At 46.7% G+C, this 17,440-nt stretch overlaps 1 protein-coding gene across 1 annotated transcript in view; it reads right to left on the minus strand.

Annotated features, from left to right (window-relative positions):
• The window catches only part of npas3 (neuronal PAS domain protein 3), a 250,336-nt gene that overhangs the window by 156,479 nt on the left and 76,417 nt on the right, over positions 1–17,440 (minus strand). The window contains exon 2 of the mRNA XM_076748704.1: positions 13,690–13,788. Coding sequence (XP_076604819.1) covers positions 13,690–13,788 — 99 coding nt within the window. The remainder of the gene's footprint in view (positions 1–13,689; positions 13,789–17,440) is intronic.

Consider the following 17,440-nt stretch of genomic DNA (forward strand, 5'->3'; position numbering starts at 1 on the left):
TGAGTTCTTAATCATGGCAGGACCCAGCAGACTCACTGAAGCTTCCAACAAACACAGCTGGCCTCCTGCCTGACCTGCAGACACATTACCACCTCTCCTGGCCAGATGGACCTGTCTGTGTGTGCGTGTGTGTGTGTGTGTGTGCGTGTGTGTGTGTGTGTGTGCGTGTGTGTGTGTGCGTGTGTGTGTGCATGTACGTGTGTGTGTGTGTGTGTGTGTGTTGGCGTCTGACACTCGTCCTTGAATGAAGACATGATGGTCAAAGTGTGTGTGTGTCCACGTGTGATTCGTGAATGAACGTGCGTGTGCATGCATGTGTGCGTGCGTGCGTGCGTGCGTGCGTGCGTGCGTGCGTGCGTGCGTGCGTGCGCTAACTAACTGGACATCCCATCAGCAGAGCATCTGTGATCTGGGCTCTCCAGAGGGAGTTCCCTGTCAGCCGGACAGGTTTATACAGCCACAGGCAGAACAATGGGACCGGGCGAGAGACACAGACAAAGAGCAGCAGGAAGAGGAGAGAGAGAGAGAGGTGTCTTTTGTCCAGCAATGATTAAGAATTTAGACCAGACAGACGGTGTGTGTGTGTGTGTGTGTGTGTGTGTGTGTGTGTGTGTGTGTGTGTGTGTGTGTGTGTTTCAGCTACAGGTAGTATTCCAGAACAGGTGTTTCACAGAGTGTGTGTGTGTGTGTGTGTGTGTGTGTGCGTGCGTGTGTGTGTGTGTGTGTGCATGTGTGTGTGTTCCTCAGACAAAGACAGACTCAGAAGCAGTTTCAGTTGTGCTGTTTGTCCTCAAACTATAATTAAGGACTCAAACACTTTGATCTCAGGGGACGATCTGAGCTTTTCTGACAAAAACTGAAATAAATTAGTGCGTTAAAATCAAACTTCATCATGTTTTGTTTTGTGTATTTTAGCTGCAGCTTTATATTTCCTGTTGTATGTATTTTAAATATCATTTTGATATTTAATGCTCCTACTTTTCCTTCAGGAAGCCGTTCTGTGATTGGTTAGATTAGTTTAAAGATTTAGCTGAAATCCCACTGACGATGTGGTCTGGACCGTCAGAGGAGTCCTACAGTCAGAGGAAGCCGGCAGCCCGGGACCTCCTGGACGTACGCTAAGTAACCTCTAGTGTCAATCAGTCAAAAGTTGGACACATCTGGACAGTTTTTAGTCCTTCATCGCACATGGACTTACCGCTGCTGCCGTTAATAGAGCCACAAACATCAAACATCTGCTATCAGGAGTGTTTCAGGCGTGTGAAATGTCAAGGAAAGAAGTAATCATCATAATAAAGCAGTGACTGAAGACGATTTTACAAACTGAGGTGGATAATCAACTTCTTCATTCAATTATGCTCTATGTGCTTAAGCAGCAGTAAACAAATGAGCTTTTATTCTCCGTTTGAGTTTATACACTGAGCCAATTAGTAAATTAGCAACAACGAGAAGAACACAGTGTAAATCATTAGCTCTCCAACGAGCCTGTTTTTATCCACACAGCCTGTTTAACTGGGCAGTAAAAGGCCTCTTCATACATTTCACCCCGTTTGCTTTCCAATCCCAGCTAATGCAGTCACGCCACCACAGTAAAAACTGTGGAGTGATAATTAAAGGACTCTATAAAAAGTCTGCTTCAGTCAGACGCGCTGCGAGGAGCCGCACACAGTGTTTGGCCAACAGGACCAGTGATCGATCCACCTTAAAAACCCGTAAACTGGATTCATGAAGACAAACAATCAACAAGAACCACAGAAAACACACTGCTGATACGACGACTGCTGCTACTACTGCGAGTACTGGTGACACCAGGCAGATAAAGAGCTGGTGCGTCTACTGGAACCACTGGTACCTCTGGTAATACTACTACTAATACTACCACCACTATCAGGGGTAATACTTGTGATACTACTACAGACCTGCTCACACAACTGCCACTGGTACTGAAACAATGATGACTACTACACACACTACATCTGCTGCTAATACTGCTGATACAAGTACTGGTATTACTACTCCTAAAACTGAGACTGATGATGATACTGCTTCCAAACACTACTACATACTGCTGTTCATAATGTTTAACACAACCACTACAAATACTGGTATTACTTTAAAGTTACTGTCATTATTGCTATTACTAATACTGGTACTTCAGCTGCTCCTGGTCCAGCTAGTAGTATTAGCTACTACTGGTCTCTAGTACAGCTGCTGCTAATACTACTAACACTAGTGGTACTACTAGTGCTACAGCTGCTAATACTGCAATTAGTGCTACAGCTAGTGTCATTAGTGCTGCTCAGGATACTTCTGCTACAATACTTCTGTTGTATTGTGGTGATTTTTTGTTGATAACAGACTCATGTCTTAAAATGTCAGAATTTCAAATGGAGTTTGGTACAAAGCTTTTTCACAATAAATATATGAGGGACGCACCTAAACTATTCTGACTGCATGGAACTTTTGACACCTCATATTGTGACGGTGACACCGCCAGCGGGTGTAGCTCTTTACTATTATCTCGGCTCGGCTCGGCTCGGCCCTCCTCCCAATCTGAGAGAAGGATTGCCTGCTAAATCTCTTCCATGCAGCAAGTGGACCATGACTGGGAGAAATAGGCTGAGATCCTACTGGGGGGGGGGGGGGTGCAACAGGTAGAGGAAGTGCAGAGAGAGAGAGAGAGAGAGAGAGAGAGAGAGAGAGAGAGAGAGAGAGAGAGAGAGAGAGAGAGAGAGAGAGAGAGAGAGAGAGGTTTCTAATGCAGCGTGTCTATCCGACGATCATCCAGCAGATAGACTCTGACGACAGACGAGGAGCCAATCTGAGGAAGACTTTCACAGTTGAATCTCCACAAAACTGGAGGACAGAGGCTGAATGGGGACCTGTCTGTCTCCTTCTTGTCTGTCTCCTGTCCATCTGCTAATCAGGAGGCCAACCAGAGGAAGCGTCTGAGTCAGTCTGAGGCTCTGAGCCTCTGGATCCAGCGATGGACGTCGTCCTGCTGTGACTCAACGTAAGGTTGTGATGGAGTAAAAACCAAACTCCAAAAACAAAAGGCTGTAAATATTTTAATTATATGAATTTTTCATCATGTTACTTATTTAGAAGTTTTCAGGTTTACTTTAAATGTCTTTTCCACTCTTCCCAGAATAAAAATGAAGCACAAAGGAGAGAAACCATTGGATTAAAACCTCTAATGAATGAATACGTTCAGCCACAAAATAAGATGATGATTTTCATGCCGCCGTATGTAGAATTCCATACGAGGTACTAAAAAGTCCTCGATGCGAGCCACAGCCTGAGCCCAGACGTCTGGAAACTAAACTCTGATGGTCTTTCACTGAGGGGAAACCCGGTGATTTAAATTCATCTGGGGACCCCTGGAGGTCCCCTTCAGGTCCTCAGACCACTCTCACAGATCCCCTGGACTAAACTGCTTCTCCTTTGAGGCTGATGTGTAAAAATATTTGAAAACCTCTCAGTCCAAGCATGAGATCAAAAAACCACAAGCACCATAAAAAGCCGAATTATCCTAAAAAATAAACTGCCGTGCACGGTAAATTAGAGCGAACTGCAGGCAGCGCTGCAGCCGCTTCGCCTCCCCAAAGTCTCTGACAGCCGACCGCCGACGGCCTCCTGCGCTCGAGCCGACTGAATCTGAATCCAATTAAAAGTTAGAGATCAAGTTCAGCTTCAAATCGTAAATGATTTGCGAATCAAAGGCGGCTGGAACAGAAATCAAAGGCGGAGGTGTGTGAAGTCCTCAGGTGAGCTGCTGGAGCTCACACGGGGTTACACAACTAATCGCCAGGGTTTGTTAATGGAGCGTGTTTGTGCACGACACACAAAAACACACTCAAAAACAAACTTTGGTAGACGTGAACTCATTTAAAGGCAGCAGACAGACAGACAGACAGACGGAGGATTTCTATGATTCAAGTGGAAAAGTTTTCCTCAGGTTTGTTTGTTAGAAACAGACAGACAGACGGTCAGACAGACAGGTTCCATAAAGCTTCTTCAAGGTGAATTATGTTCCTGACAGAACTGACTGCATCCTGCGTTTCACAGACATCACTTCACGGTCACACCTCTCTCTCTCTCTCTCTCTCTCTCTCTCTCTCTCTCTCTCTCTCTCTCTCTCTCTCTCTCTCTCTCTCTCTCTCTCTCTCTCTCTCTCTCTCTCTCTCTCTCTCTCTCTCTCCACACACTCCTCTTCTTTGTCCTCCTGTTCCTGTTTTTCTCCTGTTTCAATCTCTCCATCAGTCGTCGTCACTTCGCTCCTCCATCTCTGACTTTCATCATCATGTAAGCACGTTATGACATGCACTGCTGTGTACATTAGACTGTGAAAAACAAAGAAACCATTGAGAACAAAGTGGAAAACTTTTAGAATAAACCATATGGCCAAAAGGATGTGGACGCCGTGTTCAATGCACTTTTAGGCTGCATTTATCTGTGTCCGGTCTCCCCCTCCACCTCCTGCATCTCCATTTATCTTTTTGTCTTTTCTCCCATCCCTCCGTCCTCTCAGCTTTGCTCTCTCCTCTGCCTTTTTCTTGTTCTCTGTCTTCTTAATCATATCATATGCACCATCCTCCACACCAGCAGCCTTACTGGTAACGTGTGTCCACGTCATACTGGGCGGTTCGTGGTCAAGAGATGGATTGTGGACAGATGTCCTGTAAGCAGCTTCAGACCTGAGACACTGAAATACGTCAAATCTCACACCACTACTGTCTTCTGCTTGGTCCTGTTCCACCCATAAATGACTGGGCTGCATCTCAATCTTGTTATTACAACAGAGAAATATCGAAACATATAAACGCAGAGAACTATGAACACGTCCAACTTTAACTGCCGTGTGTATGAATCTCACAGCAGAACACAGGATGAAGCTGAGTGCAGTGGAGCTGCGACTGGATGTGGACAGCCAGTCATGTTTATTCATGCAGCCGTGAGCCGCAGACCTGCAAGGTGACTGGCTGTCACACACACAGACACACAGGCACGCACGCACGCACGCACGCACGCACAAATGTATGCAGGTGCGAGGAAAGACAAACACTCACACATCTGGCCTGTCTATCACCTTGTATCAGGGAGATAGAGGTGTGTGTCTCTGTGTGTGTGTGTGTGTGTGTGTGTGTGTGTATTGTGACAGAAAGTAAACAACAAAAGCAGCTTATTCAGTCAGAGGACTGCTGCTACTGGTTTCACTGGTGCTTTACTCCCACTAATACTGCTCTGTGTCTCTCTGACACACACCTGTCTGTCTGACAGGTGTGTGTTAATTGCCTCATGCTGACATGAGACAGGTCTGACCCTGCAGGTAGTTCAGATCTCACACACACACACACACACACACACACACACACTTTACTTCCTGTTTGTCCAGTGACAGACATTCCTGCCGTCCTCTGGTTTATATCATACTGTCTTTATGGTGACTTGAATTTCTTTGGGTTTTGGACAGTTGGGAAGACAGAAAAAGACATTTGAAGATGTCACATTTGGAACTTGTGATGCAATTTTTGGACATTTTATAGACTCAATAATTAATTGGTTATAAAAACATCAGATGAATTGACCAAAAAAAACATCTGAGCTCTAATTATTATTCCGTTTTTACCACTTCTGCTCTCTCCTCGACCTCCCCCTTTTCTGCTCTGGAGTGAGCTTACCACCACTGTATAGACTGTGTGTGTGTGTGTGTGTGTGTGTGTGTGTGTGTGTGTGTGTGTGTGTGTGTGTGTGTGTGTGAGAGAGAGAGATCTTGTTAATATTTCACACTAACCTTACAGGCATGTGTGAGTTTATTAATTATGGCTGAAATGTGAAGCAAAGACGCTCATGAATAACAGCAGCGGCTGCTGCCTGTCAATCAAACTGCTGCAACGGCCAACAGCTGGATCACCGCGCGCACACGGGCACGCACACATGCACGCACGCACGCACGCACACACACAAACACAATGCAGAGCCACACAAACAAACTGCAGCTGCAGCCGCTCAGATTCATGCTTCCTTCTTTTTTGACGACATGATTAACGAAGCGGACAGTTCAGGGAAAGTTGACTCCTAAATAAAATAAAACCACCACAAAGGTAAACAAAATGAAAGTATTGTTTATTTGGAATATTAATATTAGTAATACTATTACCAGTAATACTTTGATATTACTGCAACTACTAATACTGCTGCTACCAACATTACTACGACAACTTCTACTGCAAAGAAAGACACTGAACACTGACAGTGCACAGAGCTACCACACATGTTCACACAGCACTGTGTGTGTGTGTGTGTGTGTGTGTGTGTGTGTGTGTGTGTGTGTGTGTGTGTGTGTGAACATGTAAATGACACACAGTCTTAAAAAGCAGCCTCTCTGCTCTCTCACAGCAGTAAATGCTTCAGGCTTCCACATCACACATTACACGGACCTGCTCGACTTAATGTGCCTTTGATCTGTTTTTTCTTCAAAAACACTCAATTACAAATTCTGTCTGTCTGTCTGTCTCGATGTCTTTCTGTCTCTGTCTCTCTCTTCGTCTCCCTCTTCATCCCCCTCTCTCCCCCTCTCTCTGTCCCTCCCTCTCCCTCTCTCCCCCTCTCTCTCCCTTCCCCTCTCTCTCCCTCTCTCTCCCTCCCTCTCTCTCCCTTCCCCTCTCTCTCCCTTCCCCTCTCTCTCCCTCCCTCCCTCCCTCTCTCTCCCTCCCCCTCTTCCTCTCTCTCCCTCCCTCCCTCCCTCCCTCCCCCTCTCCCCCTGTCTGTCTCTCAGAGTAAATGAAATGAGCAGGAGTCTGATCGGAGGTGTATCCTGAGCCGTGGCTTCAGGCTTTCTCTCCATCACAGCCTCGACACGAACACCACATTCTCTTTTCTTCCTTCATGTTTTTACAATAAATTTGCACTAATTGAAAATCTACAGTTCCTCGACAAACAGGCTGAATTGTAAAAAAGGTCTTAATCCGTCCACGCGCAGGCCTTAATGGGATGAAACAGTAGCTTTCATGAGTTCAAAGCTACTTATCCATAAGACTGATTCACAACAGGCAGGTGGAGCGAAGAGGAGTTTGTATTTGAGAAGATATGAAGACTCAAAGTTAGATTCAATATTCAAATAAGTTTGGTAAGTTTTTCAAATAAGCAAATTTAATAATCAGATTCAGCAACTTTTCACCATTTAAGCCACATTTTAATCTGCTTTCAACAACTGACATAATGTAAAATATGACTGAGTGAAGCTACTGTGCTCAGTTAGAATTACAGTAACAGCAAAGCCTCATCTGTGAAGCTAATGAGTGAAGCTGACATCTCAATGAGGAATTAGATAAAACTGTTTTCTCAGCCACAGCTGAATTTAAAACAGGAAGGAGGATCCAAGAGGATGAAGGTCAAAATCATCTTCAAACCTTAAAATAAAATAAATCAAACTGAGGTCCATGCACGGTAACTAAAGCTAATTTCAGGCGGATTATTCTTCCTCCACGCAGCAAAACATGAATCAGAGTTTAGGAAGGAGACGTCCGACGAGGCCACGTCCCATTTCCCTCTCACTGTCTCACTTTTAATACCACAAAAACAACAATATGCTCCAAAAAAGCCCAGGAAACTCCCTCCTCTCCTGTTAAAACAGTCTAAAACACATCTATAGGCGCCAAAATGGAGCAAAACAGCAGGTTTTTTTCATGTGCGTGGCGTCTCTCCAGCGCTCCGTCTTCCTCGGGGGGAAATCTCGCTGCAGTAACAAGCCTGGGCGATGCTGAAAAAGTGCCGCAGGCAACAGCGAGCAGCAGCACAGGCAGGTGAAGACGGGGTGAAAGTCAAATCTTTTCACTGTAAACAAAACCCCGGGAATAAGGCAAAATAAATATATGTTGTGGGAATAAAAAGGTGTGTGTGTTTGCTCTGGATTCCTTTGCGGGCGCCACAGGTGGGTAGCTGTCCAATGAGGTGAGGGATTTGCAGTTATGAGGACGGATAGACGAGGAGAGGAGGGAGCTGTTATCAGAGGGAGACGAGGGAAAAGGCTGCAGGTTAGATCTAAAGTGAAAAAGATGTCGCTCTCAACGCTTTATGAGAGCGGTTTGGGACTGTGCCACGTCACACGTCGCCGCTCGGGCGCATCACGTGTCAAAGATGACTTACTGGTGGATGGCGCTGATGCGGCTGTGATAGGAGGAGAGGGATTTGCAGGTAGGAGCAGTGATGTGGCGTGATGTGGTGACAGGCTCCTGTGTGACTTCTGGAATATAAAGAAAGGCCAAACGAAGAGTTCAAACGGTTTTCTTGTGGTGTTATTCTCTCGCCGCAGCCGAGACGGAAGCGGATTTGTAACAGCGAAGTTTCCAGTGAAAGTCCCAAACTGCAGCTGGTGTGGACAGATTATGAGATGAAGTGTTGCTGATGAAAACCTGAACTTCAGCGTTTGGTTCCCTGCAGAGACGTCTGACTGTTATCCAGAGCTTCCTGCCACATCGACACTCCTCTGCACGCACATCACACACACGAGCTTATAAGAACCAGAAAAAGGACGTTTCTCTTCAATCAGAGTAATTCTTCTCATAGACTTCTTTACATCTTTACCTGAAGGCCACAAAACTGCTTTCAATGTCCTCAAACTAACGCAGGACGCAGGACACGGGGCATCACTTCCATTTCATCCCAAACATTTAGTCCATTAATGTTTCTGTCCTGATGATTCAAGAGCTTTTACTTCCAGAGCCACCAGTAACACCTCCTGTGACCAAACCAGTAAGGTCAGGCTGCTTATCCAGAGGATTCTGGGAAAATGAGCAGATGAGTGGAACGTGTGAAAGAAGGCAGTGGTTCAACTGACAGACAGGAAGCACCCCGAGCCGCCGTGACTGAAAGGTCGTCCTCTTCCTGTCCGACTTCTAGAAGGTAAACAAGGCTTCAGGTGAGATTAGCTAAAACTCAACCTGCTGATTTCTTTCATCAAACATTCTGACTGTTGATTTCAGTGGCAATCAGACAGATGGGCCTCAAGATCAATGCTTCTGGACTACAAACATCACTTCACGACATCAAAAGATCTGTGCTGCACACACATACGCACGCAGGCACGCACACACACACACACACACACACACACACACACACACACACACACACACACACACACACACACTTCTCTCCCTCCAAATCTATACAATCCATTATTAACATGTTTCCTGGCAGACAAAGACACAGGTAGATGATAAAATATAGAGAAATAAAAGACAAAATAAGAGAAAAGGTTAAATTATTGAATTCAGGGCGCTCTCTCCGAAATAAAAAGACACACAGACGGAGAGAAGGAGAATCTATATTGTTTTTTTGGAAGGAAGATGGAAAGTAGGTTAGAAAAGAAAGGCGAGGTGAGAGAGGAAGTGTGGCATCAAAGAGAGAAAGTTGAACAAAGTCAGCGACACGCCAGGAGTCGACTCATGCGACATGGGAGAGGAGAAAAAAACACATCAGAACACATCACACCTCCGCCATCAAACCGACACTCAGAGAGAGAGAGGGGGAGAGAGAGGGGAGAGCAAGAGGGAGAAAGGGGAGGGAGAAGAGAGAGGGGGAGGGGGGAGAGGTGGGAGAGGCGGAGAGAGGGGAGAGCGAGAGGGAGAAAGGGGAGGGAGAGAGGGGGGAGGGAGGAGAGAGAGGGGGAGAGGAGAGGAGGGGGGGAGAGGAGGGGGGAGAGGGGGAGAGAGGGGAGAGCGAGAAAGGGGAGGGAGAGAGAGGGGGGAGAGGGAGAGGAGAGTGGGGGGGAGAGGAGGAGAGAGGGGAGAGGGAGGGGGAGAAAGGTGAGGGAGAGGGGCGGAGGGAGGAGAGGAGAAAGGGGAGAGGGAGAGGAGAGTGGGGGAGAGGAGGGGGGAGAGAGGGAGAGAGGGGAGAGCGGGAAAGGGGAGGGAGAGAGAGGGGGGAGAGAGGGGAGAGGGAGAAAGGTGAGGGAGAGGGGGAGGGAGGAGGGGAGAAAGGGGAGAGGGAGAGGAGAGTGGGGGGAGGGGGAGAGGGGGAGAGAGGGGAGGGAGAAAGGGGGGGGGAGAGAGGGGGGGGGAGAGAAAAGGGAGGGAGAGAGAGGGGAGGGGGAGAGGAGAGGAAAGTGGGGGAGAGGAGGGGGAGAGAGAGGAGAGAGAAAGAGAGAGAGAGAGGGAGAGGAGAGGGAGAGAGAGAGGAGAAGAGGAGAGAGTAGAGGAGGGAGGAGAGAGAGAGAGAGAGAGAGAGAGAGAGAGAGAGAGAGAGGAGGGGGGATGTGATGAAGTCAACAAAGAGAAATGAGTGTATGAAGACGGGATGGAGAAAGGGAAGAAAGTGAAAAAGAAAAAAGTGAGAAGGAGTTAAATACAGAGAGACAGGGGGGAGAATGCAAGGAGGGAAAGAGGAAAGGAGGTGTCAGGGAGAATTAGAGGAGACAGGGAAAAACATGAACAAAGGAAGGATGTGAGGAAGGAAGGAGGAAACCAAAGGTAAACGAGAAAAGGGCGAGAGGTATGAAGGAATCAAGAAAGAAAAGTGAGAAAGAGAGGAAACTAAAGATGGAAAAAGTAAGTAAGGAAAGATGTGAGGAAGGAAGGAGGAAACCAAAGGTAAACGAGAAAGAGAGGAAACTAAAGACAGTTTGTTAAAGAGTTTGTTTGTTCACCTCCTCCCTTCATCTCAACCAAACTACCGCTCTCCTTCATCTATTCCCTCACTTTTCCTCCGACACACTCAACCTTTATTCCTCTCTCTCTCTCTCACACTCACACACACACACACACACACACACACACACACGAGCTCGGCTTCTATTTGAATACCAGCAGCTCCCTGGAGTGTGTACATGTGTGTGTTTCTGTGTGTTTCTGTGTGTTATAGAGAGAGAAAGTGAGCAGGCTGCAGTGGGCGAGCTCTCCCTGGTACATCTGTCTCTTTTACTTTACAACCACTCAGCTAACACACACACACACACACACACACACACACACATACACACCCAAAGATACCTTTACATGTTCATGCATGGTAATATCCCCCCCCCCCCCACACACACACACACACAGCTGTAAGCAGAGCAGACAGGTGGACTGTATATCGGGGGCCTCTGTGGCCACCCAGCTCCTCCACCATTTATCTCAATTTCACCTTCAGACACACACCTACACACTCATGCTATAGAAATACACCCAGAGGCGCACACACACATACAAACACACACATACACACCGTGACATGCCCACACACACTCTCTGAATACACAAACAGAGCCAAAGCTAGACTTGATCAGAGTTTGTTGAACACTTGTTTGTGATTGGCCGGTGGGAGTCTCTGAGAATCATACAGGTGCTCACCTCTAACGCGGTTCAGATCACAGTAGCAGGTAACTGCAGCGACAGTAATGACGCGTCACACCCATTAGCAGATAAGTGGCTGCTGGAACTGACCGGATTATTTTGTTCCTGTGGTCAGTGAACACAACAGAGGAGACGCACGGACTCCGAGGTCTCACAATAAACACCACATGGAGGAGAGCGTTTGTGTCGAGCTTCTCAGGTCTCATACAACAGACTGACGTGGTGCGTTCAAGTGCCAATAAAATCCTTCATTTTACAGCACTTTGACTCCACAGTTGTTTTATTTAACTGTCCCCGTCGTCGTCAGCTGTCGCCGCCGCCAGGAACGCAGTGAACGCACCTCTGCTGTGCTTTGCTCACATGAATACGACGAAGCAGCAATGAAGCACTGACTTCCAAATTTATAATCTTTTTCTTAAAAAAGTCAAAGTTTTACACGCGCTGACATTTCCCGCTGCCTGGCGGCTTTTACGACCTCGGAGACGCTCTTCGTTTCTCTCTGTGGCTTCTGCTCAACCTTTCAGACTCCTGACTGGAATAAAAACAGAGTGAGACCTGCTGTGACGCAAAATGTCAAACCTGCACTTAACTTGGTCCAAAACTGATTCTTTAGGACAAAACACACACACCTGTATACGCAGGGACGATGTCTTCACCGTCTTAAAGGTGTCTTTTCAACCAAATGTGATTTATGGCTAAAATCAGCAATGGAGGGTTTTTCAATTGGTCACTACTGGTTACTCATACCATCATACTGGAGTGTATCAGATATGTGTGAAAAGGCCACAACTCTGAGAGTGTGTGTGTGTGTTTGTGTGTGACTGTGTGTGTACGTGTGTGTGTGTGTGTTTGTGTACGACCTGTGTGGTGTGAAGCTCGTCCTATAATGAGGTATTAACTGCTGTCTCCTTTCAGCTCTCCGCCTGATTCCGACACAAATCCCCCCTTTATTCTCCAGTACTGTAATCCACCACACACACACACACACACACACACACACACACACACACACACACACACACACACACACCAACCACGATGCATCAGGTCTCAGTTCACTTCCTGGTGTCACATCTCTTCTTCTCTCTGTCCGCTGACAAAGACCTCTGAGGAGGGAGAGAGGGAAGAGAGAAAGGAGGGAGAGGTAGAGAAAGAGGGAGCAGGAGAGAGGAGGAGAAACAGGAGGAGGGAGGGAGGGAGGGAGGGAGGGATGACGGATTGAAAGGCAACAATACGATTTTACGGCAGCGTCTTACAAAAGCTGATGGCAAACGAGTCGACACACACGCAGACACAAAACACAGCGAACACACACACACACAGATAAAGACACTCACACACAAACAAACTCACAACACAATCCGCTGTGACGGGTTTGTAACGAAGCACTTAAACACACCGTTTAGTCAGAGGTTTGAACCCTGGAGTGGAAACAAGGTGCGGCGTCAAGTCACGACACCAAACACCTTCATCAAGATGCTCGAACGGAGAAAGATCACCGAACTAAAGGTGGTTTGCATCGACTGTCAAACTAACGCACTGGCAAACAGACAGAAGGTCTTTTCATGAGACTTCACTGACTTCAGATCATTTTTAAAATGTGCTCTGTGACATGAGCAGCAGGTTACAGTGAGCCATCAGGACAGAAGCAGTGATGGATAATACTGATAATATCTCTTCTCCGTCTCCACTGGACGCCTTTGCCTTGATTATTTGGTTTGTTTTGCATCTTCATTCAGTCCTTTAAAGGTGAGCTGAAGTCCTGGACAACATGTCAGGAGATCAACGACAATGTACGGAGAACACGTGGGTGGGCAGCCCCGAGGACCAATCAGAACACACTGCAGCAAGTTATACTGCAGCTTTCAGGTACTTTCAAGGCCTGAAGTCCTTCTGAAGGAAAAGGACACTCCAGGAGGACGAAATGACACCATTCGATTACTCAGGAAGTGTCCTTGTTTCCATCTTCATGCTAAAAATGTCCTCACCTTGCATTCAAGTCTTCATCTATAAGTGTCGTGTTGATAGCTCCTCTCCCTCCCTTTGAAGGGTTTCTTCCTGGTTCCATTGACATCCACACATTGAGCTCGGCTAACCGTGATGTTTAACATGCCTCCATGAAGAGACAAACTCTCCACAGCTTTGACTGATAACCAGATAAAATCACTCCACAAACACAACTCGTCCCACCGACACCAGTCCCAGAACACATTTCAAATCAGCAACGACACAAACGGTTTAGCAAACCACTCACACTGCTCACATCCAACAAAACACACACACAAACACACTACTACCACTACTACGTTCTACTACTACTACTGCTACCAGGAGCGCACACAAACGTTACCATGGTGAGGAGGTATGCTGCTGGCCGGCCAGGTGAAGGGTCTTGGGCCGGGCGGCGGAGCAGCTGCCTGCATTAGCCGGCCGCTCCCAGTAGGGGTCACTGTGAAACACACAAAGAAACGTGAAGAGGTTCTTTAACGACAGCCATAAGAAACAACGAGCAGGAGAAGAGGAGGAGGAGGAGGAAGGGAAAGAGAGAAACGATGGCAATAAATCAGAGCGAGGGAGAAAACAATATCAAAGAGATAAACAAGAAACTAATAGGGATTAAAAGAATTGTATACATCAAAATGCAAAGTTTGCTCCCAATTACAGAAGACAAGTGAAAGAAGTTGCAGCAAAATATAGTTAGACAAGCAATAAATGATCATTTGGCTGCAGTCTCATGTGGAAAATGATGAACAATTGGGCATTTTTTACTCAGTGGATCACAAAAAAGAAGAAGAAGAGGTAGAAAAACCTTCCTGGTCTTTCTAATGTGCGTCTAAAATCTCATCCTTTCATAACTGACCATGAAAGCTCAAACAGGGACGAAAACCCCAATCAGCACCCTGATCCCTGACTGAACAACCCTGAACAAGGCAGGTCTGTCAGCACAAACTGTCTGTGCAACCAAACATGATTCAAACCCAAAGAACTTTACGTGAAATCCCAGCGGACATCCAGCATGTCGGGCTGAACGTCGAGGAAATGTGAAGAAAACGATGCACAATGAAGTTAAAAACTTGTGGGTCTTGGGTGCGAGCAGGTATGAAATGACCCGTCTAGAGGCTGACCTGGAATCAGGTGTGGACCCCCGCTGCCCCCAGTTCCTCCAGGTGTCTGTGCTTCATAAACCTGTTTCCTGTTGCCTTTGAGTGCTCATAAGGTGCAGTGAACCACAGCAGACTCCACATGGAAGCTTCATATTTAACCTTCAGTGCCTTCTGGAGGACGACCTGACCCCTTTCACGAGACAAGGCCTCGAGATTTGACCATTTGTTTTTTAATTCACCTCTCAAGGCCCCAAACATCACTGGAGCACCCCTTAAACACCATCACCATGCAACATTAATGCTCCATTGACAAAAACAAACACAGTCGTGATGTCTGCGATGATAGGATACACAAGGTTCAAGGCTCTGCTGATCGGTTTTCAGAACATAAAGAGTGAAGGGACACCAACGGATGCATGAAATGCTGCAAAACGCATTCGGTGTTAAAACACAGCTGCAGTCCTTCACATTAACTCAGGTTAATGAGTCAGTGATGCATTACTGAGCAAATGAATACTTCATTAAATCACTTGTGTAACAGTCCTGTTGCCCATGTTGTCCGGTCGATAATCCGTCCTTGGTTTCACTAACGAGCTGAAGCAAACTGATGCAGGATATAATTTAGGTGGAATAAGACGATTTGACCTCCTTAAAGGTCCAGTGTGCAGGATTCAGGGGATCAACTGGCAGAAATGGAACAGAGGCCATGTTTGTACAGTAGCCCAGAAGGGACAAACCAAACACTCTGAGGGGTCTTTCATGTTTTTAACCCTTTTAGCAGCCGCTGCTGCAGGGGAGGGTGAGGTGAGGGGCGTCACAGCCTCTCTGCCTACACCTGGACCTTTAGAGCCACTTAAGGGGAAAAAACAGAGTAAAACTGTTGAATAAAATGTGGATCTCTGCTTCTTAAACCACACTGAACTTAAAGGAAGAAATGAGACAAAACAATTGTCCTTTTCTTTCCTTTTCATCAGTATGCTCAAAGTAAAATCTCTTGTTGGCAGGTAAAAGAGTGTGGTGAAGTTGGATATGTACCTGCCACCGCGGCTGGTCAACTGAAACAGCTCCCACCTTTGGAAAGACTCGAGAAAAAAAAAAAGAAAAAAAAAACTCCAGTTTGTTTTGTTTTTTCTGAAAAGCTAAAACCTGCCGACTGGGACTCGAAGTGACACGGAGTCAAATACAAAATACAAAGCAGCCCCAAAGTGACTGTCTATGCACAGTGAATTATTCGAATTTTACACACCCACCAAAGACAGGCTGTCAAAACCCATGCCGGAATGGATTTTTCATACGGAGAGAGGGAGCGAGGGAGAGCCGAGGAGAATAAAAGAGAGGAGAAAAAAACGGGAGGCGGAGAGAGGGCGAGAGACACCGGGAGAGACAGGGAGGAGGAGAGAGCGAGGGAGAGGCAGTGGAGCGATGCTGGCTTGCAGGAGAACATTAGCCGCACTGTGTAGCGCACCATAAAACCATTGACATTGTCGGTCTTGCTTTGTGGACAAGTATTATTGTAAAACACAGTTTTCTGAGGCGAGCCGGCCGCTATTGTTCTTGTCAGAGGGTGAAGCGAGGGCACCGGCGGCATAACTTATTTCAGTTTTAAAGCTACGGGAGAAGGCAGAGAGAGCTGGTTTTCAAATTAAACCACCGAGATGTAAGCGCAGAGATTGTATTACTTTTAGATTTGATCTCTTGATGCATGACTAGGAAACATATCACTGCTGGGGAAGACAAAAAAAACAAGATAAAAAGAAAGCAGCCGTCTGCGAGCAGAGAAGCAGGTTTGTTCTCGGTGAGGTCGGCGTACTTTACTGATTACACGACGAGGTTGAAGCAGCTTTCAAGAGACGGAGAGTCTGATTCCACACGGGAACGATGGCATCAGCGTTCAGCCCACGAAACACCACCGAGTGCGTCATTGAAACGTTGACTGCATCATCGCTCCGCACTGGACGAGTCCCCGGGTAGATGAATGTCACATCGACAAACAGGACGTCCAACTGTCCCACATTTTGTTACTCTTCGACATTTCAAACACAGATATAAGTCTGTCCCTCTGACACCCCATCCATCACTGTCTGCACGTTAGCCTCTTGAAGCTAACTGTTTTGGTTTTGGTTCTGAGTGCATTCATCCACTCCGACTAGCCGGCGAAGAAACCGGAGCGTCGAGCGGCTGAAGAGACCGATATTGTTCCCAGGAGTCAAACAGGAGGAGACCAAACACGGAGGTTAAAGGACGCGTTCATTCATCAATGCCGACGTCGCTCCGTGTCTGCAGGCGACAGTTTGTGAGGAAAACACGGGCAAGTACAACACAAACACGCCTCACTTCCTGTTCAACACGCTGCTGCTGGTATGACATCACTGCTGGTATGACATCACTAATAAAGCCACATGAAGCCACACATCAGTTTGTATTGATCTCAGTCAGACACACACACACGCACACGCACACACACACACACACACACACACACACACACACACACACACTGCTGTATCTCCTTTGACAGAGACCTTTGGTGAAATGATCTCTATCTGCAGTGAGACGAGGCCACCAATCACGACGCTTCTTTCTCTCTTTTCAGTCTGTTTTTTTCTTTTCATTTCTATTTTCTTATCATTTTATCCTCTCTCTCTCTCTCTCTCTCTCTCTCTCTCTCTCTCTCTCTCTCTCCCTTCTTTGCTTTATTCCCAACATCCTTCCTCATCCTCCCCTCCTCACCTCCTCATCCCTCCATCTTTCCCTTTCTTCCTCTTCTTTCATTGCTTTTCATCTTTCTTTCATCAAGCATCCTTTCTCTCTCTTTCCTCTCTAAATTTTTCCATCACTCACTCCTTCTGTCCTTATACCTCCATTTTCTCCCCTTTTCCTTCCCTCATTCCACTTTTCCTCTCTTTATATCTTCCTCCTTCACTCCCCAGTCGTCCTATCCTTAAATCATCCTTTCATTCCTCCTTTTCCCTCCCTCCATCCATCTCCTTCCTGCCA

The sequence above is a fragment of the Chaetodon auriga genome, chromosome 14, assembly GCF_051107435.1.
Source record: "Chaetodon auriga isolate fChaAug3 chromosome 14, fChaAug3.hap1, whole genome shotgun sequence".
NCBI lineage: Eukaryota > Metazoa > Chordata > Actinopteri > Chaetodontiformes > Chaetodontidae > Chaetodon > Chaetodon auriga.